This window comes from Blennius ocellaris (genome assembly GCF_963422515.1).
Source record: "Blennius ocellaris genome assembly, chromosome: 2".
Lineage (NCBI taxonomy): Eukaryota > Metazoa > Chordata > Actinopteri > Blenniiformes > Blenniidae > Blennius > Blennius ocellaris.
This window is the reverse complement of record NC_137651.1, coordinates 3,025,509-3,052,920: the sequence shown is the minus strand read 5'-3', so window position 1 is coordinate 3,052,920 and position 27,412 is coordinate 3,025,509. Positions and strand designations below refer to the sequence as shown.

The window sequence follows — 27,412 nt, the reverse complement described above, 5'->3', positions numbered from 1 at the left end:
TGGACCAGTGTCCAGTAAAACATTTTTGGGCATTTCGCGATCCCTGTGAAGATCACATGTAACTGAGTTTTCCAATGATTTAACATCAGTGTCAGAGGACCAACATCATTGTATTTAAAGTGTACCCAAATCCAGCTTTGGACCTGAATTTCACTCTAAAAGTCCCTCGAGTGACTTTACTGAGAGCAGGCTGTTTGTGTCTGCCCAGGCCGACTCCAGAATCCCGACAGAAATCCATAGTTGTCCTGACAAACGCTATTTAACAGAATTGACAGTGAAGTTTCCAAGTGTCGTACCTTTTTAGTATTATTTTAACATATGCCGTTATCAGCAGCAAAGATGGACGCGAAAGAAACTTGGTCAGTGTTTAACACGGACACCAGTTAATCTGAATCACCGGTACAATGTGCTCAGGTTTACGGTGGATTTATCGCCATGACTTGTAGAAACGTCGTCGTTCAACCAGTTTAAACCTGAACCAGACCCAAAAGGAGAAGCTTCTGAAGATGGCGAGTTAAAAATATTGTGTGTCTGCGTATGTTACTTGGTTTGGTCGTATGTGTTGTTACAGCTACGAGCAAGTAGCTAATGCTAACTCCTGCTAACTTTAATTGTTACAGCTTTTCATATTATACTAAATGTATTCATTATATCAGTAATCTTTGTAAGTTTCTATCTACCTGTGAGAGGGTCAAAGTGGGTATTCACTGCCAGTGGAAGGAGTCATTTCCCCTTATGATGTCATGAAGGGAAAATCTCAGATTCACATGTATGAGTGGAACAGGTGAAGCAGATGACAGACTTTGCGGAATTCTGGAGCCTCATACAGGCTATGGGGACACATATTACTGTTAGAAAGCCAATCTTGGATCATATGGGACCTTGAAGACAAAACGCTATGTTTAAAATGGTGTGTTCACAAACCATCAATGTTTGTGAAATAGATTTTTGCCTTTTATCATCTTATTTTCAGTCACAAGAGTAAGTTAAACCGCTCAGGAAAAAAAAAGAAATAAAATGCACTGCTGCAGAATATCCTCTCTCTTGAGCTCTAAGTGTTGGATATCAAGGAGCCGCTGCGGACGACAGGTTTATCAGTCTGAATGACAAAGATGCTATAAAAGTGTTCCACCAGTGTCCGGATCAGCCTGCCTTACGATGTCCGTGTCTTTTTATGGACCATAAACGGCTGTAAATAGACTCAAACCTGAAAGCCCCTCCTAATTATCAGGAATAGAATTATAAAAACGTACATTTCTGGAGAGTTGTTTTTTTGTTTGCAAAGTGAAACGTGCACCGAGTCCGAACATGCGGACGATCTAATGACCAAAAACAATCTATTTAACAGTTGGATTTAGATGTAATGGAGGATGAATTCAAGGCATCCTGAAGTGGATCTGAACTGAGAGCAAACAGGAAGTGAAGTGCGGTCTGTGCTCAGAGTTCATGGATGTGCTGGGTGAGTCACTGGGATCAGCCCTGACGTGGGATTACAAACACACCTACTCTAGAGAACGAGCTGCCACGAGGAAAAGAAAACATTCGAAGTAGGTCGAACTGCCACCTGTTAGCTTGGATCTAGGAGATTGATCAGGAAAGAAAATAAAAGAGTTGTTTTGAGCTGTTTGCTGCCAAGAGTCTAAAGACTATATACAACATGGAAATTCACTGGCCTCATTCTCTCAGACATGGAGGCACAAGTACAAAGTGGAAACATGTACATTTAATTCAACACTGTTTTCCCAAACCTAGACGCATTGAATTTTTTTTTAAGCAAAATAAGAGCAATTTGCACATTATTGCATCATTAATGTGCAAAGTGCAGTCAAACGTCCAATTTCTTTCACATACAGTTTGGATTATAAATTACTTTCAACGTAATTCAAACATAGTAACGGCTTTATTTGTGGTCCAAATCGGCACAATGATCTAAAGCCATTTCTTTTTCGTCAGACCAATTTGGGAGAAATCACTTCTCAAGACACATTTTCTGTATCTTTCCATGCGAGTTCATAAGTTCACCTTCAAAATAAAAGTTGGACACCAACACTATAGGAGCCAGCAATGAGTTTCAGAGCTGTGTCACTGATCAATCTTAGTATAATGTCAGCTGCTCTTAAGAAAACGCTCCAAACTCCAGTGCATACTTTAAAACAGATGTTACTTCCACTGAAAAAGTCACCTTAATGGTTTGTTTTTCATTCTTATATTGTGTAAGGTAATTTCCTTAAATACCTGATTGTTGAAATTTCCAGGGTAAAAAAAAAAGGGCAATATCAACACCATGCTGTTTCTAATTGTTTTATTATCGAGCAAAATAAATGTCCCAAAAAACATTTTTATCCATGGGTGAGGAAACGCGACTTTTCTGTCTGTCTGGTTTATTTGGTAAAGCTGTGCAAAACTTGAAATCTTGTCTGCTGCAGTATCTCCTTTCAGATCAACTGCTGCAACTTCTCAGGCACAATTTCTACAAGTTTTCACAATTTAAATGCTACTTTCTTTGCACGCTAGTTATATTACAAATAATTTATATCATATTTATACAATAATGAGACAGTGTCTCCATTTTGTCTGGTAAAAAATGTAATTGGTACATTCGCTAATGTTCAAACTAGCAAAAAATACTCATTTATATTGGTCCATTCATTTAGATTAATACCAAGAGTTAATGTTTTCAATAATGCAAATAAGAGTTTAGACAAATAATTGATCTGTGTGGTATAATGAAAAACAAAATTAAACAAACAGGAAAGAAAAGAGGCCAAAAGTGAGTTTGATGTGAGAAATTCATCAAACAAGTTTAAAAGAACAAATGTTTTATATTATGGCTACAAGAAACGTCAATCATTTTCCAACGGTGGCTTATGTAGTTTCTCCAGTTGTTCCATTCCAAGGTGCAAACTTTATTCATGTATATGATTGTCAGCTAACCAAAAGTTGATTTCTATTCATCAAAATTAGAGTTATCCTGCTTTTCTTGGGAGTTTACCTTTAAATTTCATACAAACCATAAAAGCTCAGAGGCTTAAAAACGGATTTCCAATATTCAACATAGGATGATTACGAAAAGAAAGGAGAACACAATAAAACTGAGAAATGACTGTTATGAGTCGGATCTCAGCGGCGGAAGTGAAACCAGTCGGCTTTTTACAGGCGTCGCCATAACTCTGTGCCTTTGTCGCTGTAAAGAAATAAAACTGTCCAGGATTCTCCGCGTTCGTCGCCACGGTAACGCCCAAGCACACAGGTAGACGGCACACCTGGAAGCCGCAATAAACACACTCACACACTAATCAATGAGAGAACTGTTGTGTAGTGCAAATGGTGGGACGACTGAAAGTCTCGAAAAACACTACACTGTGTGCGTGCGTGCGTGCGTGCGTGCGCGTGTGTGTGTGTGTGTGTGTGTGGGCTCTTTCTTATCAAACGACTGGTTTCACCACCAAACAAAAGGAAATATGAGCGTTCGCCACACCTTCTTATAAAGGCACATTCCACTGTTTTTAATGGAAATTGTCAGACGGCCACTTTGCGAGCTGCTTCTGGAAATAAACTGCACTCCATCCCTCCGCTCTCCCTCCTCATCTCCCCCCTCCCTGTCTGCACTTCCAGCCATCACTCATATCTCAAGCTATGAAACCACCTGTGCGTTACACCACAGCGCCCCCTGTTGGCCTTGGACCTCACACGTCAGCCTGCTTCCTTAATTCCGAGCTGAACTTGGGCCAAGCTCACACTTTATAACTCACAATAAAAAAAATAAAAAAATGTTATCAGTGGAGCAGATAAACCTGAATGGGAACATTTCTCAGTCTCGGTCTCGAGTCCTTCGTGTTCTACTGTGGAAATGTACTTTTTATGTTTTCCTGCATAAAATGCGCTCGTATGCATAGAGGTAAATACTCTCGTCAGTGATTACAAGAAATAGTACTGCAGCAAAATTTACTCAAGTACATCTATTATTACATTCTTTACATTTTACTCATAACTAAAAGTATTATTGTAAAAAAAAATGTGTTTTAGTTGTAAAACATACAAACAACTGTAAGCTATCGTGCTTAACTTTCACTATTATAGTTGTTATATCTGTAATATTGTTGAAATATTGGAGTAAAATTATTGTAATTGAACCTAAATTGACCACTTATATTGGTCATATTATTGTTGTACTAAATGCTTACATAGAAGTACAAATAAAGTGTTAGTAAATGCATTCTGAGGTACTATCGAAAGTGGCCCTTCAATTAGATGAACCTGTATCAAATATTTAGAACAAATACTGTAATGGATGTATGTGAACTTTCTCAGTTAAAACAATATAATTGTGAACTTTTCCATGGAACATATGTATTAGTAGTCTGTGTCATGTGTTCCTTGTACTTTTCAGTTTCTAACGACTTTGAAAAAATAAGCTCTCCGTTTGTTTGTTCCTGTCCCAGCACTTAATTATAATTTCTGTCGTCTATAATTTTCTTTGTGTGTTTTAAACTGTGCAAACTAAGATGATGACTATCAATACACACAGTTCAGACACAACCGGTCCTTCTTTGAGGTTTGTCACTAGTTACAGTTCCAGAAACACCAGTGCGAGTTTAAGGGCTGAAACTACCCGTCACCAGAACGACAGTAAAAAAACAGCAGCAGGGAGGTTTTAGACCAGAAGCCTGTGGCTCCACAGCTCCTCTGCAGAGGCTCCCGGAAACTTGGGACTAAATAAACATGTTGCTTTCATCTTTATTTTATGTTCAAACCATAGAATTTTTCAAAAATAATCAAACGTCAAACGGTTCTCGCCATGAGGAAATGCAAAATGGATAGAAAACGCTAAAAAACCTCAAATAGACAAGAAGCATAAAATGGCTCAAGCATGAAAAATCCTTAAAAAAAAAATAAGAGAGAAAAGGAGAAATTACTGAAAATGTAATAAGATACATCTAAATTGTAGCTATGAAATGTCAAGAATAGATTGTCGGTTTTATTTTCGACATCCATCCCTTCATTTCAGATAATTTACATGTTTTGTGGCTCCAGACAAATCTATTCAGTGGAAAAATCCTAAAGTGGTTATTTTAGTTATAAAGGTTTCAGACCCCTGGTTTAGACCAACACCATTGACACAACAAGTAAAACTGGGCCGAGTACAGAGCCACACATGGATACTGGAATGTCTGGGACAGTACAAGATCAACAACAGCACACTTAGCGTTACAATAAAGAACTCACCAGCCTCGTTTCCCCGGCACAGAACGTGACGGTAAAGTTAAGCGTGCCCAGAACCAACTGTGTTGCGCGGTTCCGCTACAGAGAGTGAGGTTCAAATGTAGGCAGGGTTGTGAACCAGGCAGTTATGTTATGTCATTACCCAACAGTAGTCCTGGCCCTTTCGGAACCAACGGGGAAGTTTACTTTTGGTACCATCCACAACGTTTGTCTTTGGAAATGCAGGAAAAGCCGTTCCGTCACACTCTGCGCTGGCTGAGGTTGTGGAAGACGATCCTGGAATCAAACACAATGTCCATCGCCCAAGATATCGTGCGCGACATATAACAAGAGGAGACAGGAAATCATGACGAGGCGACCACAATGAAATACCGCCAGTGAGTGAGGCAAGTTCTAAGAAGTCAGCTGAATGGGAGAACAAGGCCCGAGCCATCGACAGGCATCAGGTACCCAGCTGGGACCAGAAACCGGCCAGAGGAGATGGAAGCCACAAACATCGTAACTGGAAAGCTCCTCAACATGTATGGAGGGTTTCACCCCGAGTCCAGCGTCCTGAGGCGATACACAGATCTAAGAGGATTACAGCTGAACCTGGTCTCTGTGGTCCCTCTAGTTTCTGTGACGGTGACCCACAAACTAGGAGAGTGTCTGCAGCTGATCAAGAAGAGCAGAGTCCAAGGAACAGCTACAGATACTGCAGAGAGAAATCCCTCAAGCTGACTTTGGTTACCGCGTCTCCTTGTATTGTGCATATCGATACTTCCAATACTATTCACATCTGGTATTCTATAGATCAAGACTCATGTGAAAGCATCAATATTAAAATTGCAGTTTCTAATTTTGGACAGTGATTTTTTTTCTTCTTTTAATTAAAAACAGTGAAGTTGGCCAAGAGGGTTATGTTTTCATCTGTGTGTATTTATTCATTGGTTTATATCTATGTATTTGACCAACTTTTTGCAAAAACTACTCATCCAAACTACATGAAGGGATGATTTGCCATCATCATAGAACCAATCGATCAGATTTTGGGATGTTGACGGCTAACCGTTTCCGAATTAAATAAATTAATAAATTGCAAAAAAGTGCAAAAACCCAACCCTAAAAAAAAAAAAAAAAAAGAAAAAAAAGAAAAGGTCCCCTACAAAGCAGAAGGGTAACAACAGTGATGTTGTTACCTGACAAGCTGGTTAGAATCGATATGAGCTAACAGCTAACATGCTAGCGATGCTAACTCGGTTCCTTTTAAGGTGATAATTCCTCCCTGTTGACTTCTTCCACGTGACGCTGATCTAAACGTCCTACAGACGTTAGCAATGCAGATCACTATGTGAAAGGGTAGAATGTGTTCAGATCACTTTCTGCAAACAAAGTATTTTTTGGAACTGATAAATAAAAAGAATATTGCCGGGGTTTTTTAATAGCGACTTGAAAGAAAACCGCTTTAATTTCTTTGTGACTATACAATGTTGAGGTTACACTGAGATGACGCATTTCTACAAACTACTATCACAATTTATCAGTTATATTCGATTGTGATCTTGTACGTTATTCTTATTTGATGAGATATTTCAGTTCAGAATTGAAGGGAGAAAACAGAAGATGGTGATTTGTCCACACTAGCGATACTTTAGCTCGACAGGATTCATTTGGCTTGTTTTGCTCTTTTGGTGACACTTCGTCTCCTTGTTATTTTAATCTTTTCTGTTAGTTAACCGCTTTTTCCTTTTTCCACCATTTAAGTGAAAAGAATTGAATCAATCATTTTCCATTTGTCATGTTTTACATCCCACTTTAAATTTGCATTGTTGCTCCGCAGCTCAAGTCATTTCCCAAATACGTGTGGGTCGTAACAGACTGTAATAATAATGCAAACAGCAATAATCGGTATTGACACAGAAAAACACAGCCAAAGGTCCCAAGCCTGGCAATTAGAAATACTGATGAACTCCAATAAAAGATGGGAATCATCTCCTCATGCGGCGTCATTACGTTGACAATTAAGAGTAAAAGAAACCAGAAGAGACGCGGTTCTGTTTCAGACTGTTCCAGGTTCAAGAGCAAGATCAATTGGATTTGCATAAGAAAAACAAACTGAACTTTTTTTTTTTTAGCAAAATTATGAATATTACTCACGTCTTTATCAGTTACAGTGCAAACAGCTTCAGGCCTTCAACTGCGGCTTGTCATCGCTGGTTAACCTGGAGAAGCTTGAGGGGAAAAAGTGATAGAGAACGTCGATTAGATCTTTATGCAAACTGTAGTTATGAACTCACAAACATAGAAATACAAAATTAAGCCCCATGAAAATGAAGGTAACGAACAAGTAGGAAAAGCCTTTTCTTATAAACCTAATATTACAACAGACGTGTATCTGGTTCACTCTTAATAGTTCTTTTTGCTTTTTAGGGAATCAGATTAATTTCATTAGCCTTCAGGAGAAACACATTGAGATGAATAATCTTTTTTGCAAGTGTGGATAAATGTATGTGCACAAAAAAAACTAGCTTATATGACCAGCTTAAATCAAATACTGTATTGACTATGCAAATATATGACCAAATATGACAGTACACACACCAGAGGTGAGTATTATGACCTGCAATTTGAGACGGAGGTCACCAATGACTGGGAGGTCGGTGGCTATTGTTAGAATTATAGACTAAATAGTATTTGGCCAAAAATAAAAGAATAAAAAGATATAGAATGAAAGCGTTTCGTAATTCAACACCAGCAAGAGAGAACGTGAGTGAGGCGCTCCAGTTTCCTTCCACAGTTCAGAAACATGTATTGATGATTAGTTCTGGGTGACCTGTCCAACATTTAGTCAGGTGGGATCTGACAGTTTACTGGCTATGAAACAATGCCGGCAGTGTAACATACTCTTATAGCTCTGGATGTTTTGGAATGAAACACATTTATCCATCTTGTATCGCTCACTGGGAAGCCAATAACCACAAATGTTTGTTTAGAGAGATTTGCACTACCTGCTACAGCTGATTAATGCTTCCTTGCAGTTACTGAAACAACAATGAGACACTTTTTTTCTATTATTTAATTATTCTCAATCTAATTAAATAATCTAAAGTACAAATACAGATGTATCTTCTTTTAAGTCACTTTGCATTGGTAAATTAAGATAAAAACTCATTAAAGTGCAACAACTTGGCAATAAAAACACATAGTAGGCCATAGGATTAGGTGTTATAGAGAGCAAATCATATAAACGTGCATGCATCGTGGTTAGAGTTCAGCTAAACATGGCTACAGAAGCGACGCATCAGGAAACGCTTGTTTTTCACACGTGGTAAAAGAGACCAGCACATGCATCACCTGTGCGCAGGGTTCTTATCTGTAGTTACTTCTTTGTGTTCTTTTCTTTTTAGCTCGCGGGGAGTTGATGTTTGCTCTTCCAGCCCACGCTCCGGTTCCTGGCTCGAGCTCTGCAGGGCTGCAGGCGCGAGAGGAGACGCTCATCCGGGTAATCAGGCTCAGGTGGCAGGTAAGATCCGGACCCTGCCCACTGCGCAAACATCCACGAGCTATAAATCCATCATCGAATGTTAACGATTATACTGACAGCCGAGTCCAATTTTAGTATTTTATTGAGCACGTAACTTTGAAGTATTTTATTATTGATTCTGGGTGAATTCACGCGTGGAGGATCCGTTCAGCTCCCGCTCCGTGTCGCCTGTACAACACCGCCATCTGCTGGTGAAACGGAAGCACTGCGCGACAATAACTCGCCTGTGACGTCACGTCAAAAGCGGATCTCTGATTGGCTGCCCTGTGCTTGGTCACATGACTGGCTCGCTTCCACGTACAGTCCTGTGCAAAAGAGGCTACGCTGTGCGAAAACACTGCGCTGAATGGCTGTTTATTTGGTTAATTTATTGATATGGAAATTTAAACACGAACTTAAATGATTCTCAATGTTAAAAACACACGTGGACGCTACTGTGTGCGGGATTTGAAGTATATTGGACGTGTAGGGACAGGTGAGTTTACTGTTTCTTTGTAGCACCCGGTGGTCTGTTTTTCTGCTGTTTTGCCCTGTCAGCGACTCTCTCCCTTACTTTACACAAAGACAAGTTTTAAAACAATGTAAACTAGCATTTAATGAATGGGAATTGCGACCAACTTTAACAAAGAGGACAGGACGCCACCTTTTACTGGTATTTCTTTTTCTCACACATTGTTCTTGTGTCAGCTTTTTGCTCAGCAGCGGTCTTGTGAGATAAGCTGCTCTTTTCCTCCCTTTGCCTGTTTCTTCATACAATGTATTTGTTAAGTAATGTTCTGTTACACTTGTATAACTTAGAGTCACTTGTTCCCTTCTAATTTAATTATTCCTCTGCTCAGACAAACAAAATCCCTGTTGTGTTCTCCCTAACTGAGGCTAAACACTTATTTGTTTGTTTACTTTGAAGCTGTATCAATAAATAATATATAGGACAGAAACATTTCTCTCCGATAAAAGTCGAGTCGAACATGACAACGTATTTCAGCCTGTAAATCTTGTTTGCAGGAGACTTCAGCTGGTGGTTTCAGTTTTAAATCCCCAACATGTTCCTCTTCTCTTGTCCATTTGGTTGTTTTTAGTGTCTGGAGCCATCATTATTCATATAATTTCACTAAACCCCATTTCTACCTCAGCTGGGCACATCATTTTACTGGATTTAGTAGTGTAATAAGTTGTGTTTGTGTCTATCTTGTGCCACATCGTTTTGGACGTTCCCCTTCCAGGTACTGGAAAACAGAGTGCTTGTTTTCTACAAGTCCCTGACATGAGATCTTTCTTAAAGGGTTGTTTCTTTATATCCCTGCAGGATCCAGGAAACATTTTGTGCACTTCCAGTCAGATGAAAGTGTTTGTTTGTGCTGCCGTGCCAGCAGTGTTTATAAGTCACATGACGGTTGTTTTTTTTACAGGCTCTCATGACCGGCATCTCAAAGATTTTGCAATCTACTCAGTCATACTGTCAGCATTAAGACTCACATACTTCTTCTTTATTTACTGCCTCACACTCACGGGTTACTTTCACACTATTCAGCAAATCCACAAAGACTTTGCTTCAATCCTTGTTTTTTTGGGGCGTTTTTTTTTACATCGCAATTTAATGCGTTGTCTGTAAGTGAAAGCTTACAGTCAGCGTTGTAGCTGCAAAAACATGAAGCTCTGATATATGTTTTTTTTCTTTCCCACTTGCTGTGTCGCAGAGCTGCAGAGCACCATTTGATCAGAGCGGAATCTGACTTTATTTTGAGCGTAAAGATGGAGACCAACGTCACATACATCCAGGTAAAGTGACTTTTCCAGCTTTAAATCGATCAGCTAACTTAAGTGGCTTCTAAATGCTCATTAATGGCCACGACCACCGGCTCAGTGAAGTGTCTGCACATCAAATTCAGCCTCTTTCACTTTTTGGTCCGTCCTGTTGACACAGCAACCGTGATCTGATGCACATACCTTTAATATAAGACAACAGCACTTTTCAATCCTTTTTCCAGGACAATAGGCTGTCTTATATTAGAGACGCAGTAAATAAAGTGTATTATTATCACATGTCTGATTGCACTCAGCTGAACGCGTCAACATTCCCACTCAGTTATTCAGAATCTATTGCAAATCGGCCGTTCTGTATAAAATCTACAAACTTTCAGCTGTGTTGGATAAATAACTCAAACGAGAACAATTGAGATTCCTCAACACAATTAGTTTTAGTGACATGTTCTGCCAAGTTTTACACGTTTCGTCTTCAATACGGAATGAATAATTGTGATACTTCAATGATCAGTATTGACATTTAAGGACGAGTGCAGGCGCATGCACACTCAAAACAACAGTAATTAAATGCCAAAAATTACCGACAACGGACGGTGATACGCAACTGAATCCAACAAAATAAAATGGGATTAATGACAACATTGACTCTTTGACAGCAATCATGTCATACTTTAGGTTTGTGGAGTCTGAATTAAAACGCTCCCCCCCCCCCACGTTTAAACCCGTGTTTTTGTGCTTTCAGTTGGTGGACGGTGAGCTGAGGCCACACAAACGCAGCAGAAAAGACAAGCTGGTGAGTGACGGCGCAGACACACAGACGTTTTCTGTTCTCAGCACTTCCACACAGTTTCACCTTCTCCTCCGGAAGTTCATTTCATTTCATTTTATTATTTATTTCATTCATTTAAAACAATGCAACAGCAGCATTTCACATGAATGAAAAGGAGCAGGAAGAAGTCAAACTTATAACGTGTGCCCCTTATCAACACAAAATCCTTTACAGTTCCAGTTCAGTTCATTTGAGCCGTCACATGCAGCGTCTTTTTCCAAGACATCAAACACAAAATACATAAAAAAGGTTGATCTGCTACTCCGCAGTGTCGTATTTCTGTAACATTGACAATTTAACAAGTTTCTTAAACACATCAATGGACTTAGAAGTTTGAATTTAACAATCAAGACTGTTCCACAGACTGACTCCTTCCATTGAGATGCATTTTTCCATTACGGCCGATTGAAACCTGGGTTTTGTAAAAACCTCAGTTCATATCTGCTTTTTCTCTTGGCGAATCTGTTTTGCAATTTGTTCGGTAAACTTTCCAGATGAGCTTTAAATGTGGTTTTTAGAAGGTTATACTCCACTAAACCTTTAAATTTCAGTTCTCCAACTGTGTCCTCCCTGTGGCGGTCGGAGCCGGGCTGCTGGTGGCTGCCATGGTCTTCTGCCTCTTTCTGAGGTCGAACGTCTCCTCCTCCTCCTCCTCCTCCTCCTCCTCTTCCTCCTCCTCCTCCTCCTCCTCTCTGTCCTGTGGAGACCCCTGCAAGTAAGCAAACACCTGCACAGCTTGAACTGATGCGACGCCACTGTGCCTTTCTTTTTTTTTTTCCCTGAGTCTTATGAAATACTGAATAATGATGTGGAATAACAGTCGCCTCGGTCTCCTCGTGGTGCTCCTTGTTAAATATTGACCACGAGTGTGAGGAACCGGGGCTGGAATCCCAGTGAGTCTCCCATGTTGAAACAAGTCTGCTCTCGCAAAGCTAAATAGATGATTCATATTCATGAATTTTATTAAATAAGAGTCACTTTATTTCACAAAATCACCATTTTATTAGTTCAAGCGTCTTTATAGTGATTCTTTTTATACTCCATGAAAGTCAAAATATCATTTATTAAATAATCAACATGTTTTTATTTAGTTTTTTCACAGCATGTGTCTTCATCTTGTCACATTTTTGCACTTGTTGAGTCACAGTTTGCTCCAAAGTGCAACATTTACTGGACTCAGCTCTTTGTTTTCCATTGTGGTTTATTGTGAAATCGTAAAATAGACTTTAGCTATACTTCTAAAACGAACTACAAAATAGGGATGTGTGATAAGTTGAACTAGGAAAGTCCAGAGGACATTTTGTAAATTTTGTGTGCCTTGACTCTTTTGGTCTCAGCGTCTCCCTGGCAACAGACACTCAACAGGTGCCTCTCCCATCCGCTCTGTATGGCACATTTCTTTTTAGATTTATTCAGAAACATTGATCCACTAACATCCCAAAAACGTATCAAGTAGTCCTTGAACAACGACAAATCATCCCTGAAGATTTCAGGCAATTCGGGTTAAAGGTTTTCACAAAAAGTTGGTCAAATGCATACATACAAGCCAATAACTAAATAAATACACCGGGACAAAAAACATGACATTCCCCCAACTTTGGTTGGTGAAGGTAATTAAATGGCTCCCATGGATAATAATCTTTGCACCTTGCCACTGAAACTGGCACAAGAAATACTTGTAGGTTAAACCAACTGATATTTAAATCACGCATAGAGCTGCTCAAATGTCATTTGTCCTGGAGTTTCCAAAAAAAACCCTACAATGTAAGCCATACAAGAAAAGATGTGGACTTCCATTTTCAGTCCTGGTTAGACAATGAGTCTGTTCCGCTTCTCTCTCGAGGTTTTTTTTGTTGTTTTTTAATTCCTGTTTTGTGGTTATTAGGGGCAATAGTGTTGCCAACAAGCAGCAGTTTGGTCTATTTTCTGGTATGAAAGTGTGTGTGTGGGTTGTGTGTGACAACCTGCAGATCACACATGAAAAATTGCAACGAAAAAAATTCAAATAAGCCTTCGTATTGGTTCTGTCAGGGGGAAAAAACAGCATTAACGCCCGCTATATTCAGCTCCAATACTTATTCATTTGTCTTCATGGAATGGTGGCAATCACACTTGTTTGACGTCATTTAAAACCATTAACATGTGTTTCCTCTTAACTTTGACAAAGGAAAACACTTCAGGAAAATCTTAAGAGTCTCCATGGCGTACAGGAAGACGACATTCTCTCGTCCACAACCAAATTAGTGAGACCGGTAAACTAAAAGAGCGACGCTCAGCCCGGTTTGTGAGGTTCCACAAGCTGCAGAGAAGCACAGCACACATCTTCTCACTCCTCGATGTGGAAATACAAACGTCTGTGACGATGAATTGATTGATATTGTACATTCTTTACACTCTTTTTTTTTTTTTTTTTTTTTTTTTCACTTTCCATGCATCCGACCTGCAGTTTCTTTCCGTTCCTACAAACACATTTAAGTGACGTTCCGTTGTCGTAAGAGTATTACGGAATCAACCGGTGAGTTCCCTTCGTCTCCAGGATCGTCCTGGCGGAGAGCATCCCCGTCGGCCTGGACTTCAACTCCAGCACGTCTCACCTCTCCATCTTCCAGGCGTGGAGCCGCCTGATGGACGAGGCTCGCAGCAGCCTGGACGTCGCCTCCTTCTACTGGACGCTCACTAATGCCGACACGGGCACCAGCGAGCCGACCGCCGACCAGGTCAGCCGGGGGCCGGCGTGTCCGTCTGCTCCACCCCCCCCCCCCCACCGTGAGCCTCCGTAATCCACCTTGTCGTGTGACAACAGGGCGAAAGCGTCCTGAGGAAGCTGTCGGAGCTGTCGGGGAGGCTGTCCGTCCGCATCGCGGTGAACACGCCGCAGGGGAGCCAGCCGCAGGGCGACCTCCGACTGCTCAACGACTCAGGTCAGCGGCTCCTCAAACAACCGGCTGGTTGTGTGTCAGTGGACGTGATGGTCTGGACTGATGGTCCCAGATGAAACCGCCACCTCTGCTGTTTTGTACTCACTGAGTTTTGCGTTGTTGTTTCCTACCTTGTTTTTTTTCTTTTGCGCTTTTCGCCTTGAGAGGTGAAGTTGGGAGACTTAAGAAATGATGCTTCAATCATAGTTTTTTTGTAGTAATGTTCCCTGCAACATGTAATCTAACCTTAATTTAATATGATTTATTATTGTGTTTTGGTTTTTTTTTAAATCAGAGCTGTTCAGCATTGAACGTCATTTTATTTGAATAGAAACAGAATCAAATAGACCATTATTCTATTTACTTTTCAACTGTTAGTCATTGATTAAATTAATAATTTACATTTCTTTGCGTTCATATATCTTCTGGCCTGGTATAAACATAATTCCTATCATTTTTCCATAGAATTCTATTCTATACTATTCTATAATCTGGAAAAACTACGGAAATTGTAATTGAAAGAAATGCAAATCTCTAAGTAAATTAAAGGAATTTTCCTGTTATAGCACTCAGACTCCATGTAAAGTGATTAATTAAACCCCCCAGCTGTTGTTTTGGTTTATTTTCACCCTAAAAACATTTTACTTGATATTTCTTCTATATTTTGCACCAAAAACATTTTGTTTCCAGCTCAATCTTCCTCCGCCACTTTATGTTCCTCATCTCAGACCTGAACGTTATAAAGCAGGAAATCGTCACACTTTCCCAAAATGAGTTCTTCAAACCGTACTAACGAAGTGTTTTTCTTTTCTCTCCAAGGGGCCAACATCAGGATGGTGAACATGAAGAAGCTCACCACCGGCGTCCTCCACACGAAGTTCTGGGTGGTGGACAAGAAGCACATTTACATCGGCAGCGCCAACATGGACTGGAGGTCCCTCACACAGGTAACAGCCGTCCAGCTGCCGTCCAGCTGCTGTCCCGCTTGATCAGCGTGGCAGGAGTCGGAGACATTCATCCTCAAAATCATGTCTTTAGACTGACGTGTGCACAGGGAGAACACGTGAACTCAAGTTTACATCAAAAAAACTAAAGCGCTATTAGAAGAAAATGATAAAACGACTACATTTGCCTACAGCGGTGGTTGTTTCAAAGCTGTGAGCCGAAACTTTAAATTCAAATTCTTTTTTTTTTTTCTTTCCATCAATTCAACATTTCAGCCTCGGCCAATCCGCAGTTTTCTTTCTGCTGTATTTGTTTGAGTTTGTGTATCGGGGGAGGGAAAAACAAACGAATAAACCTGAAACAGACCTTCCAAATCCACACAGATCTCTCTTCTTAGCGTCTTAACATTTCTTTTACATAATGTACGTGGAGTGTCTGTTTTGTTCGTTAATATTTTAAAGGCTTTTTACTAGGGATGCTCGATATTGGCTTTTCTACCGATATCCGATATTCCGATATTGTCCAACTCTTAATTTCCGATACCGATATCACCGATACCGATATCACCGATACCGATATATGCTGGCTTTTTACATCAAAACTGTTCGGTAACAACAACATAAAATATCTCCTACTGTGGAATTAACACATTATGCCTAATTTTATTGTGATGCCCCACTGGATGCATATGTGAATCAAACATGGCTTTCCAAATGTACACACTGAGAAAAATAAGAGAACAACTTAAATTATGGAAAAAAGTGCCATGTTTATTTAGTGTTAGAGAGAAACCTCAACAACAAACTCAACAACACCACAGACAATATAAAAAAAAAGGAAGAGGCATATCTGCAGTCCATTAGTTGTAAACAGTCAATGAATGAATAACTGGCCACAACTTGTCAAATAATAGACTCAAACTGGGCTCAATCTCTTTTAAGAGTAACAAAATAGTGCAAATATAAACAAGAAAGGCACAGAAATGCTCACAAAATTAAAACAGCCCTCCTTTAAAGTGCAACAAAAACAAAGACTGAAGTTGACTCGTCCATATAACTGGTCTATTTCTTTTTCCCCATGTCCTCATGTGTAAGAGGGAGATTGTTCTGTATGAATACAAGCATCTCAGCATCTCAGCAATGTATGAGATTTCTCTTCTCATCAATGATGTGGGCACCAGTGCTGAACACTGGTTCACTGTCAACACTGGTGCAGGGTGCAGTCAGGTACTGGTACCAGTGCTGAACACTGGTTCACCGTCAACACTGGTGCAGGGTGCAGTCAGGTACTGGTACCAGTGCTGAACACTGGTTCACCGTCAACACTGGTGCAGGGTGCAGTCAGGTACTGGTACCAGTGCTGAACACTGGTTCACCGTCAACACTGGTGCAGGGTGCAGTCAGGTACTGGTACCAGTGCTGAACACTGGTTCACCGTCAACACTGGTGCAGGGTGCAGTCAGGTACTGGTACCAGTGCTGAACACTGGTTCACCGTCAACACTGGTGCAGCGTGCAGTCAGGTACTGGTACCAGTGCTGAACACTGGTTCACCGTCAACACTGGTGCAGGGTGCAGTCAGGTACTGGTACCAGTGCTGAACACTGGTTCACCGTCAACACTGGTGCAGCGTGCAGTCAGGTACTGGTACCAGTGCTGAACACTGGTTCACCGTCAACACTGGTGCAGCGTGCAGTCAGGTACTGGTACCAGTGCTGAACACTGGTTCACCGTCAACACTGGTGCAGGGTGCAGTCAGGTACTGGTACCAGTGCTGAACACTGGTTCACCGTCAACACTGGTGCAGGGTGCAGTCAGGTACTGGTACCAGTGCTGAACACTGGTCCACCGTCAACACTGGTGCAGGGTGCAGTCAGGTACTGGTACCAGTGCTGAACACTGGTCCACCGTCAACACTGGTGCAGGGTGCAGTCAGGTACTGGTACCAGTGCTGAACACTGGTCCACCGTCAACACTGGTGCAGGGTGCAGTCAGGTACTGGTACCAGTGCTGAACACTGGTCCACCGTCAACACTGGTGCAGGGTGCAGTCAGGTACTGGTACCAGTGCTGAACACTGGTTCACCGTCAACACTGGTGCAGGGTGCAGTCAGGTACTGGTACCAGTGCTGAACACTGGTTCACCGTCAACACTGGTGCAGGGTGCAGTCAGGTACTGGTACCAGTGCTGAACACTGGTTCACCGTCAACACTGGTGCAGGGTGCAGTCAGGTACTGGTACCAGTGCTGAACACTGGTTCACCGTCAACACTGGTGCAGGGTGCAGTCAGGTACTGGTACCAGTGCTGAACAGCGGTTCACCGTCAACACTGGTGCAGGGTGCAGTCAGGTACTGGTACCAGTGCTGAACAGCGGTTCACCGTCAACACTGGTGCAGGGTGCAGTCAGGTACTGGTACCAGTGCTGAACAGCGGTTCACCGTCAACACTGGTGCAGGGTGCAGTCAGGTACTGGTACCAGTGCTGAACAGCGGTTCACCGTCAACACTGGTGCAGGGTGCAGTCAGGTACTGGTACCAGTGCTGAACAGCGGTTCACCGTCAACACTGGTGCAGGGTGCAGTCAGGTACTGGTACCAGTGCTGAACAGCGGTTCACCGTCAACACTGGTGCAGGGTGCAGTCAGGTACTGGTACCAGTGCTGAACACTGGTCCACCGTCAACACTGGTGCAGGGTGCAGTCAGGTACTGGTACCAGTGCTGAACACTGGTCCACCGTCAACACTGGTGCAGGGTGCAGTCAGGTACTGGTACCAGTGCTGAACACTGGTCCACCGTCAACACTGGTGCAGGGTGCAGTCAGGTACTGGTACCAGTGCTGAACACTGGTCCACCGTCAACACTGGTGCAGGGTGCAGTCAGGTACTGGTACCAGTGCTGAACACTGGTCCACCGTCAACACTGGTGCAGGGTGCAGTCAGGTACTGGTACCAGTGCTGAACACTGGTCCACCGTCAACACTGGTGCAGGGTGCAGTCAGGTACTGGTACCAGTGCTGAACACTGGTCCACCGTCAACACTGGTGCAGGGTGCAGTCAGGTACTGGTACCAGTGCTGAACACTGGTCCACCGTCAACACTGGTGCAGGGTGCAGTCAGGTACTGGTACCAGTGCTGAACACTGGTCCACCGTCAACACTGGTGCAGGGTGCAGTCAGGTACTGGTACCAGTGCTGAACACTGGTCCACCGTCAACACTGGTGCAGGGTGCAGTCAGGTACTGGTACCAGTGCTGAACACTGGTCCACCGTCAACACTGGTGCAGGGTGCAGTCAGGTACTGGTACCAGTGCTGAACACTGGTCCACCGTCAACACTGGTGCAGGGTGCAGTCAGGTACTGGTACCAGTGCTGAACACTGGTTCACCGTCAACACTGGTGCAGGGTGCAGTCAGGTACTGGTACCAGTGCTGAACACTGGTTCACCGTCAACACTGGTGCAGGGTGCAGTCAGGTACTGGTACCAGTGCTGAACACTGGTTCACCGTCAACACTGGTGCAGGGTGCAGTCAGGTACTGGCACCAGTGCTGAACAGTGGTTCACTGTCAACACTGGTGCAGGGTGCAGTCAGGTACTGGTACCAGTGCTGAACACTGGTTCACTGTCAACACTGGTGCAGGGTGCAGTCAGGTACTGGTACTGGATACTGGTTCACTGTCAACACTGGTGCAGGGTGCAGTCAGGTACTGGTACCAGCAGGGAAGAGGGTCTGGTTGAGCCTCCAGTCCTCCACGGACATTTCATTCACCGGGCTTCTCCTTCTTAGCCACGAGTCCAGCGTGTTGTATTTGTTGTTGTTAAACGTCATCAAGCGCGCGCCCGTAAGCGTCCCATGCTGCGTTCATGCAGACTCGGAAAATCCAATATCGGTTGTAAAAATCCGATACCGATATTTCCAAATATGACATTTTTAAGTCAATATCGGCCGATAATATCGGCCCTCCGATATTATCGGACATCCCTACTTTTTACTCGGCTGGTGCCGTTGCATCTGATACGTGTCTTAGTTTAATGCAGGATTGTTTGAACCCTTACATGCAGTTCTGGTCAAGATGGATCCAATTTGACATCTAAAATTGTATTATTTTATTATTTGACCTTCAATAAAGTGGCCCAAAATACACAAACATCTCAATATTTAGGTTTTTTTAATGGCTGTACGAGTGGTTTTTGTTTTTTTATTAAAAAAATAAATAATTAGAATAAAAGCTTATTTTTAGTGTGAAGGTTAAACATAGATAGATAGATAGATAGATAATTACTTTATTTATCCCCGAAGGGAAATTGTCTTGTTGCAGCAATCTGGTACATACGAATATTATAAAATACAATAGAATAGTAATAAAAGTAAGAAATAAAAATATAAAAATATCTGGGTATAAGACATAAAGTAAAGCACAGAACGGAACATGGGCACTTAGAAATAAGCACGAGATAAAAGCAAGATAAATAAATAAATAAATAGTAAGGTGCAGTGGCAGAGCCATTAGAAGTAGGCATTATATAATAATAATAACAATAATACAGATAATAACAGTGTGAAATAGTGTATAATACTCGTGTATAGTACTACTAATAATGGTAGCAATAATATAACAATAACAATATGGTAGCAATAAAATAACAATAACAATATATATATATCAGTAATAATAATAATAATACCAATAGTAATAGTGTACTTATAATAATAATAATACCAATAGTAATAGTGTACTTATAATAATAATAATACCAATAGTAATAGTGTACTTGCACATGTATAAATATATGTATATGTACATGCAATATGGGGAGGAAGGATTTCCTGTAGCGTTCCTTAGAGCAGCGGGGTTCAATCAGTCTGTTGCTGAAGCTGCTCTTCAGCTTGTCCAGTGTGTTGTGGAGGGGGGGGGGGGGGGGGTTGGGGGGTTGGGGGGGGGGGGGGGGGGGGTTGTCCATGATTGCTAGCAGTTTTGCCAGCATCCTGTCCTCCACCACCTCCTCCAGGGTGACAAGCTTGGAGCCAACAACAGACTCTGCCTTCTTGTAACCTGAGTACTTGTGGCGTTTCGGAGGACGTCAGAGGGTGAACTGAGTGTTTGTGCGCCGCCGCCAGGTGAAGGAGCTGGGCGCCGTCATCTACAACTGCAGCTGTCTGGCGGCGGACCTGGGGAAGATCTTCGACGCCTACTGGTTCCTGGGGGAGAGTCAGTCCATCCCGTCGCCGTGGCCCAGCAGCTTCGCCACGCCGTACAACAAGGACACGCCGCTCCAGCTGCCCCTCAACAACACGCCGTCCAGCGTCTATCTGTCGGTGAGGGCGCCGGGAGAGCGGGCGGCGGCTCTCCCAACTCATACTAACCCCTTCAAAATTCCTCACGGCCGTTTCACGCGCCAGAAAAAAAAAAAATCTCCAATCTCAGTGCTCCACGTTTGAAATCTCACGGGCCTTCATGAATACTCTAAAACTCTATTTGCAATGAAGCTTATGTCCTTAGTTCCATTTGTTTTTTTATATACTGACCACAAATTTAGGAATTAAAAAATGTGTGTATAAAAAAAAAGAATCAATATAATTCATTGCAACCTAGTCAAAGAACTTAAAGGGAAAGAATCTTGCTTTGGAAAAGACCAAGACTTCTGCTGCACAGCCTCTCGTGAAGCTCCATGAGCCGAGATTAATATGCCCATTTTATCTTCTTTTCATTTTATTTACTCACACATAGTTATTTTCAAAATGACGTTTACCTCTTGGTAAAAAAACAAAGGCAAAACTAAAATGATAGGGTTTATGAAAGGATATAAGAAACTTTAAAATGAGAGAGAAAACAAACAAAATTGCCTCAAAAAAGAACCGAAATGGTTGAAATGGGTAACGTTTCTAAATTGCCTTAAAAAAAAATAGTGGAAAAGAATTTTGAACCCTTTAAAATCAGATTCAAAAACAGCTGCAAATATCATGAAACGTTCACCTTCTTGAACTGAAACGTAATAAATGCAACATAAGATCCAGTTAATGTTGGTAGATCAAAACTACTTCGAAGCTGCGTTCACCTCATTTCAAAGGTTAAACATGTTTTGCGGCTCCAGTTAAATTAGATTTAATAGAAAGTGACAAAAGCGGTTCTTTTGGCCATGAATCTTGCCGCCATCTGAAGTGGAGTGAGTCCTGTTTTTAACACGGCTAAAACACGACAAGTTTTATACTCTGCAGCTTCGATTGAAGGTAAACTGTTGATCAAGTTTAAGTTTAAGCATTTCCAGCTCTTTCCTCTTGCTCTCTTTATCCCAGTAATGTTTGTTAGCGACCGGTATCCTATAACGGAGATGTAACATAAAGGTAAGGGAGTAATGTTATAGAAAACAAATCAAATAGAAATGTCTCTGACAGTTCATGTCACTGTTCCTCTCCCGGTTCTATCCTGTTTGTATTTCGCTATAATCAATGGATTTGCCGTTTTGGGATCAGTGATGTCTGTGAGTACCAGCCAGCGTCTCTCCCCGTCAGAGCTCCCCTCCGTCGCTCTGCGCCGCCGGCAGGACGGCAGACATCCAGTCCATCCTGAGCGTGATGGAGGACGCGCAGAGCTTCATCTACATCGCCGTCATGAACTACCTGCCCACCATGGAGTTCTCACATCCAAAGAGGTCCAGCGATACTCTGTCAAATATACAGTTTTTTTTTCATTTTCATTTTTTTCATTTTTATTATTTATTTCATTCATTTAAAACAATGCAACAACAGCATTTCATATGAATGAAAAGGAGCAGGAAGAAGTAAAACTTATCAACACAAAATCCTTTACAGTTCCAGTTCAGTTCATTTGAGCCGTCACATGCAGCGTCTTTTTCCAAGACATCAAACACAAAATACAAAAATAAGGTTGATCTGCTACTCCGCAGTGTCGTATTTCTGTAACATTGACAATTTAACAAGTTTCTTAAACACATCAATGGACTTAGAAGTTTGAATTTAACAATCAAGACTGTTCCACAGACTGACTCCTTCCATTGAGATGCATTTTTCCATTACGGCCGATTGAAACATGGGTTTTGTAAAAACCTCAGTTCCTTTCAGTTCATATCTACTTTTTCTCTTGGCGAATCCGTTTTCCAATTTGTTTGGTAAACTTTCCAGATGAGCTTTAAACATGGTTTTTACAAGGTTATACTCCATTAAATCTTTAAACTTCAGTGTTTTTAGTTGTCTAAATAAAGGATTAGTATGGTCTCTGTAACCTCTTCCACTAGCGACTCTAATCGCTCTTTTCTGTAGAAGAAAAACTGGATTAATGTATGTTTTACAGGCATTTCCCCACACGTCAATGCAATAGGTCAGATAAGGAACAGTCAATGAGTTATACAACGAAAACAAAGCACTCTTATTTAGAGAATCTTTGACTCTATGCAACACAGCTATTATTTGGAATTCCTTTACTTTGACATTATTAATATGTGATTTCCATGTCAAATCATAATACCGCAATTTAAAAATTGAATTACATTGACCCCCCCCCCGCAGGTACTGGGCGGACATCGACACGCAGCTGAGGCGGCTGGCGTACGAGAAGCGCATCAGTGTGCGCCTGCTGATCAGCTGCTGGGCCAACACGCAGCCGCTGATGTTTCCCTTCCTCAAGTCTCTGGCCTCCGTCTACGACGAAAAGAGCAAACTGGACATCCAAGTGGTGAGTTTATGGAGAACGTGTGATCTACAGTTCTGGGGCGAGACGAGGGGGGGGGGGGGGGTCGATCCTCCACGTCTTTCTGTTTGACCAATCTTCTCCGCTGATCTCAAACGGTGCGTTTCTCTGCTGTCGGCTGCACTTTCTCATGCAGACGAGGCGACGATAATCAAGTTCCCAACAGAAGAAGATATGATGCGAAGAGTAAAGTCTGTCACGTGAAACTCTTTGTACTCAATTTATCTTAGTGGAGAAGGTTTCTGCTTGTTTCAGGCCTCGTCTTGAGTTTGTGTGCATCTTTAAAGTTCCTCCACCAGAATTCACACGGGGAAAAATGAAAACTTTAGGAGCCGGTTTTAGTAGTTGATGTACATCTGCAGTATGTTGTCAATACATTTCTGAAGGAAATTCCTCATTACACCCATAAAAAAAAGCATAATTCCAGCATGTACATTTCTTGGAAAGTTCCTGGGTTTGTTGGCGTCTTAGCAGAACATTGGGAGCCACGAGGTTTAAATCGAAATCAAAAGAAAAGAGGCTCCAGGCGACAAATGACCGAATGAAACGGCTGCCAGGTGAATGAATAACCAATCAAACTGAGAATATCCTGCACAAAACCCTCACAGTGCTGTGTTCGTTTTACAACATCTGCATAACATCCATAGTTGGGATCTGGGTTTGACATTATTTAAAGTTGGTTTATTCTCTCTGCACAAACCATTTATGGGAAGTATATTTTAAATGCTTTTTTTTTTCTGGTAGAGTAACCAGGTTGCTTCTTTTCTTTTTCTTTCTTTCTCACACAGCGGCTGTTTGTGGTGCCAACGAGCGCCGAGCAGAAGCACATTCCCTTCGCGAGGGTCAATCACAACAAATACATGGTGACTGACAGGGTCGCCTACATCGGTGAGTCAGCGCACACACACACACACACACACACACACACACATACACACACACACAGGTTAATTTATCCTGTAAAATGTAACAATATATTAAACTTGTGGTGACACTTTCAGATTATTTTCCTAATTTGGGCATTTTGGCACTTTCTTATTATAGTAGTTTTATAACTTTTTAACACCTGAGAAAATATTGGTCCTCCAATTAGAGCCACCATAAATATAAATGTAAATTTATATCTGTACAGTATTGCTAAGGAGACATGCTTTCTTGTAATCTGAGGATTATTTATTCATCGTTTTTACCAGCAACACTGTAAAAAGTAGTAGTGAACATTTATTTATAGAGCACCGTTCAAACACGAGGCAATTCACGGTGCTTTAAAGAGAAATAGTAGACATTTTAAGAAATACAGAATAAAAGAAATACATCAAAGCTTTAGAAGAAATGAAAGGAATGCATTAAAACAAATAATAAAGAAAAGTAGAATTGATCAGGTTTATTAAGATAAGTTTAATAAAGTAAGTAAAATCTATTTTGTATTCAAAGGCCTGTGCAAATAAGTAAGTTGTAAGAGATGTATTGAGGCCCCAGACCATTTAAAGCATGGAGTGGAAATGAACAAACTACATTTATTCACATTATTGTAATTGAGGTTTTAAAATAGGTTTTTTAACTGTCAATCAAGTCCATCTTGACCCAAATATTTTTACATGACGACGTTGGAAATCCCTCCATTACTAAGTCGAAAAATATGAAATGAGAGAAACAAAACAAAACAAAACAAATGAGTGAAAATGTAAAGAATTGATCAACCGTCTCAGATGTCCCTCCTCCAGGTAGAGAAGCAGGTGTTTAACCTCTGGGTGCTCTGGTCTTTCAGGGACGTCCAACTGGTCCGGGGACTATTTTGTGAACACGGCCGGCTCGGCGCTGGTCGTCAACCAGACGGCGGCGCCTCCGTCCTCGGAGCCGTCCGTCCAGTCGCAGCTGAGGGACGTCTTCGAGAGAGACTGGAGCTCCGCCTACAGCACACCTCTCACCCACGACTCCGACCTTCGGGATTTCTGTTAGCTTAAAGAGTCGGGACGCGTCACCAAGTACCGCCGGCCTGCTGTGGCGCGTTAGCATTAGTGTTACGGCCGCAACAAGGAAGCTCAGCCTTTTAAACCACGAAGCATTGAAAGGAGTCATTACCTGGAAATCCCTTGTGTCCTTATTAAAATGTCTAATTTATTGTTGGACCTCAGTTGAAACTTGCCTGAAAATGTGGAGTTTCAAAGTGGCGGAGAACCAGAGTCGTCCACAAGGGGGCGCACGGCAAAACGGGAGAATTTGATTGTGCTGGAGGCTAATACCATAAACCCACCCCTGATAAATGTGGACACCAGCAGCTGCGGTATGAATGCTTGTTGACGGCTCCGCGATTGTTTTTTGTTTTCTTCCCGTTTAACCAGGGACCGCTGTGCTATCGCTATCGCTATCGCTAGCTAATCAACACTCCTAACATCCGCACCAGTGAAAATCTCACATGTACTCTCACGAGAGGAAATTGTGGTCTGAAAAAGGGTCCGAACGTGCAGAAGAGTACGACGACCACTGCAGAAAAAATTTTTTAAATCCTCATTGACTTCGAGAAAAGAAAAAAAATTTTGATTTTCAACTTTTTCTGAAGTACAGGAGGATTTTTCTTTTAACCTCCAAATAAATTTTTTTCCCATTAGTGGCCCTAATAATCTTCCATACCAAACGTGCTCTATGTTTGATTTTTTTTTTCTTTTCTTTTTAATAATAGATTTTAAGTTTGGCTTTACAGACGGGAAATGTGAGAATACCAGGTGATGTCTCCTTTAAAGAGAAACAAAACACTAAAAGTGGTGGGTTTATTGTGAGAGGAAAACAGACTGAAGTCTTTAGTGACACAACAGAACAAAGTCTCATTAAACACCGGACTCTTCATCTTAAACTGTCAAACGTTTTACAGCCTCATCTCATTTTTATTTTTATTTTTTATTTATTACAAACCAAAATCTGGACGTCCTTTGTTAATAAGATCAGAGGAAATCAAAGGTCATTGTTACAGAAGTGGCAAGAAAGTCAGGTTAAGTATTCCAAACTTTGAGTATTTCTAACATGTGGAAACTAACCTGTACTTTCTCGTACTTTACACTCTTCAAAGTGTCTCGTTCTTCAAAGACGAGTCACAGTGAAGGAATCAAAGCTGCTACTAACAGGTTACTCCTGTACTCAAGTACATTTCGCAATCGGTACTTTCTTACTTTCAGCTCATAAAACCTCATAAAGTATCTTCACTTTCTGCTTAAGAACCGAGTTTGAGTGATTTGCCACTTCTGGAGTTGTGTTTTTCAAACCTCGGACATGCGCAGTACAGTTCATCTCTGGCTGTTGTGATGCGTCCATGAGAACCCTGAAGAAGCAATCACAAATGGGAGCGTCGATCCCAGCTCATCTCAGGGAGTCAAGGTGGAGTCGTTTCTTGAACCAACATTTAGTTTTGATGATTATTACAACAATTATTCTGACTGAAGCGGGTGTGCAGTGCCTGTACCATAAATCACATTACTTTTATTTCATTCACTTTTTTCTTTTTTCTTGTTTTTCAATAGGCTTTGAGACGGGCGTGTCTTTAGATGTGGGGGGGGGGGGGGGGGGGGGGGGGGGGGTTGCAGGAAGTGGAGAAAGATGTGTGGAGTGATTCAAACTGATTAATGCGCACGTGGTTGTCAGGAGTTGTCATTTCCACCTTTGTCTTTGGGTAAATCATCTATTTTAAATAAAAGAGTTTCAATCAAATGCGTCCTGCGGCTTGTGTTCGTGTTCCCCTGCTGTCTATTTAACTAACTAATTAAGCAGATTTGTGAATGTTGATTTTCTGGAACTCTTTGTTTACTATTTTACATTTGAGCAGTGATGATAAAGGTCGTGGAGCGTTAAATCTGGCAGGGGGGGGGGGGGGGGGGGGGTCTTTCCAATTTCAATTTCCTTCAGTACTCGCTCTGATAGAAAGATACTTCTTTTTTTTTTGTCAATCAGAGATACTTTGATGCATAAATTCTCAAGAGTTTCATGACATTAGGAAAAACTACAGGTGGACGCTCCAGCTGATAATTCCAGTGATCTGCAGGCGAAGTCGGGGTGCGTCAGCAGTCCCAAGAAATACACACATTCACACACCGAAGTAGGATGTAGATGTAGAGCAGTGTTTTTCAACAACTGTGCCGCGGCACACTGGTGTTCCGCGAGATACAATCAGGTGTGCCGTGGGAAATACTCAATTTAACATTTTTTTCTAAAAAAAACATTTGCTCTCACAGCCGCTGTCAGCTGTGAGAGCAGTGTGCAGAGTAATAATGTATAAATACTGTGGCTAGCGCATTGGAATAATTGCTCTGAGCGAAAGTTCTTTTCTGCCAGCTGATCACCAGAAGCTTTTATTTTGACATGATCACACGCAACAGGAACTTCATAACAGGATCAAACTCCACACAACACATTTCTCACTCCTGGTTGCACACCAACATCCAACAAACCAAACTAGACGAAATAATGAACTATCTGAACCGAGGAACAAAAACACAACACAAGCACAAATCAACACACAACA

The 27,412-nt window shown here is 41.7% G+C and overlaps 1 protein-coding gene across 1 annotated transcript; it reads left to right on the top strand.

Moving 5' to 3' along the window:
- The first annotated feature begins 9,064 nt into the window (after positions 1-9,064).
- Positions 9,065-26,410, top strand: pld3 (phospholipase D family member 3). Its single transcript, XM_080506939.1, has 12 exons — positions 9,065-9,221; positions 10,444-10,525; positions 11,253-11,303; positions 11,891-12,054; positions 13,876-14,056; positions 14,143-14,260; positions 15,077-15,204; positions 20,316-20,513; positions 21,708-21,847; positions 22,722-22,887; positions 23,691-23,790; positions 24,671-26,410. Exons 2-12 carry the CDS (start codon positions 10,499-10,501, stop codon positions 24,859-24,861), a joined length of 1,464 nt encoding a protein of 487 aa, XP_080363065.1. The 5' UTR covers positions 9,065-9,221; positions 10,444-10,498; the 3' UTR covers positions 24,862-26,410.
- The last annotated feature ends 1,002 nt before the right edge of the window (positions 26,411-27,412 follow it).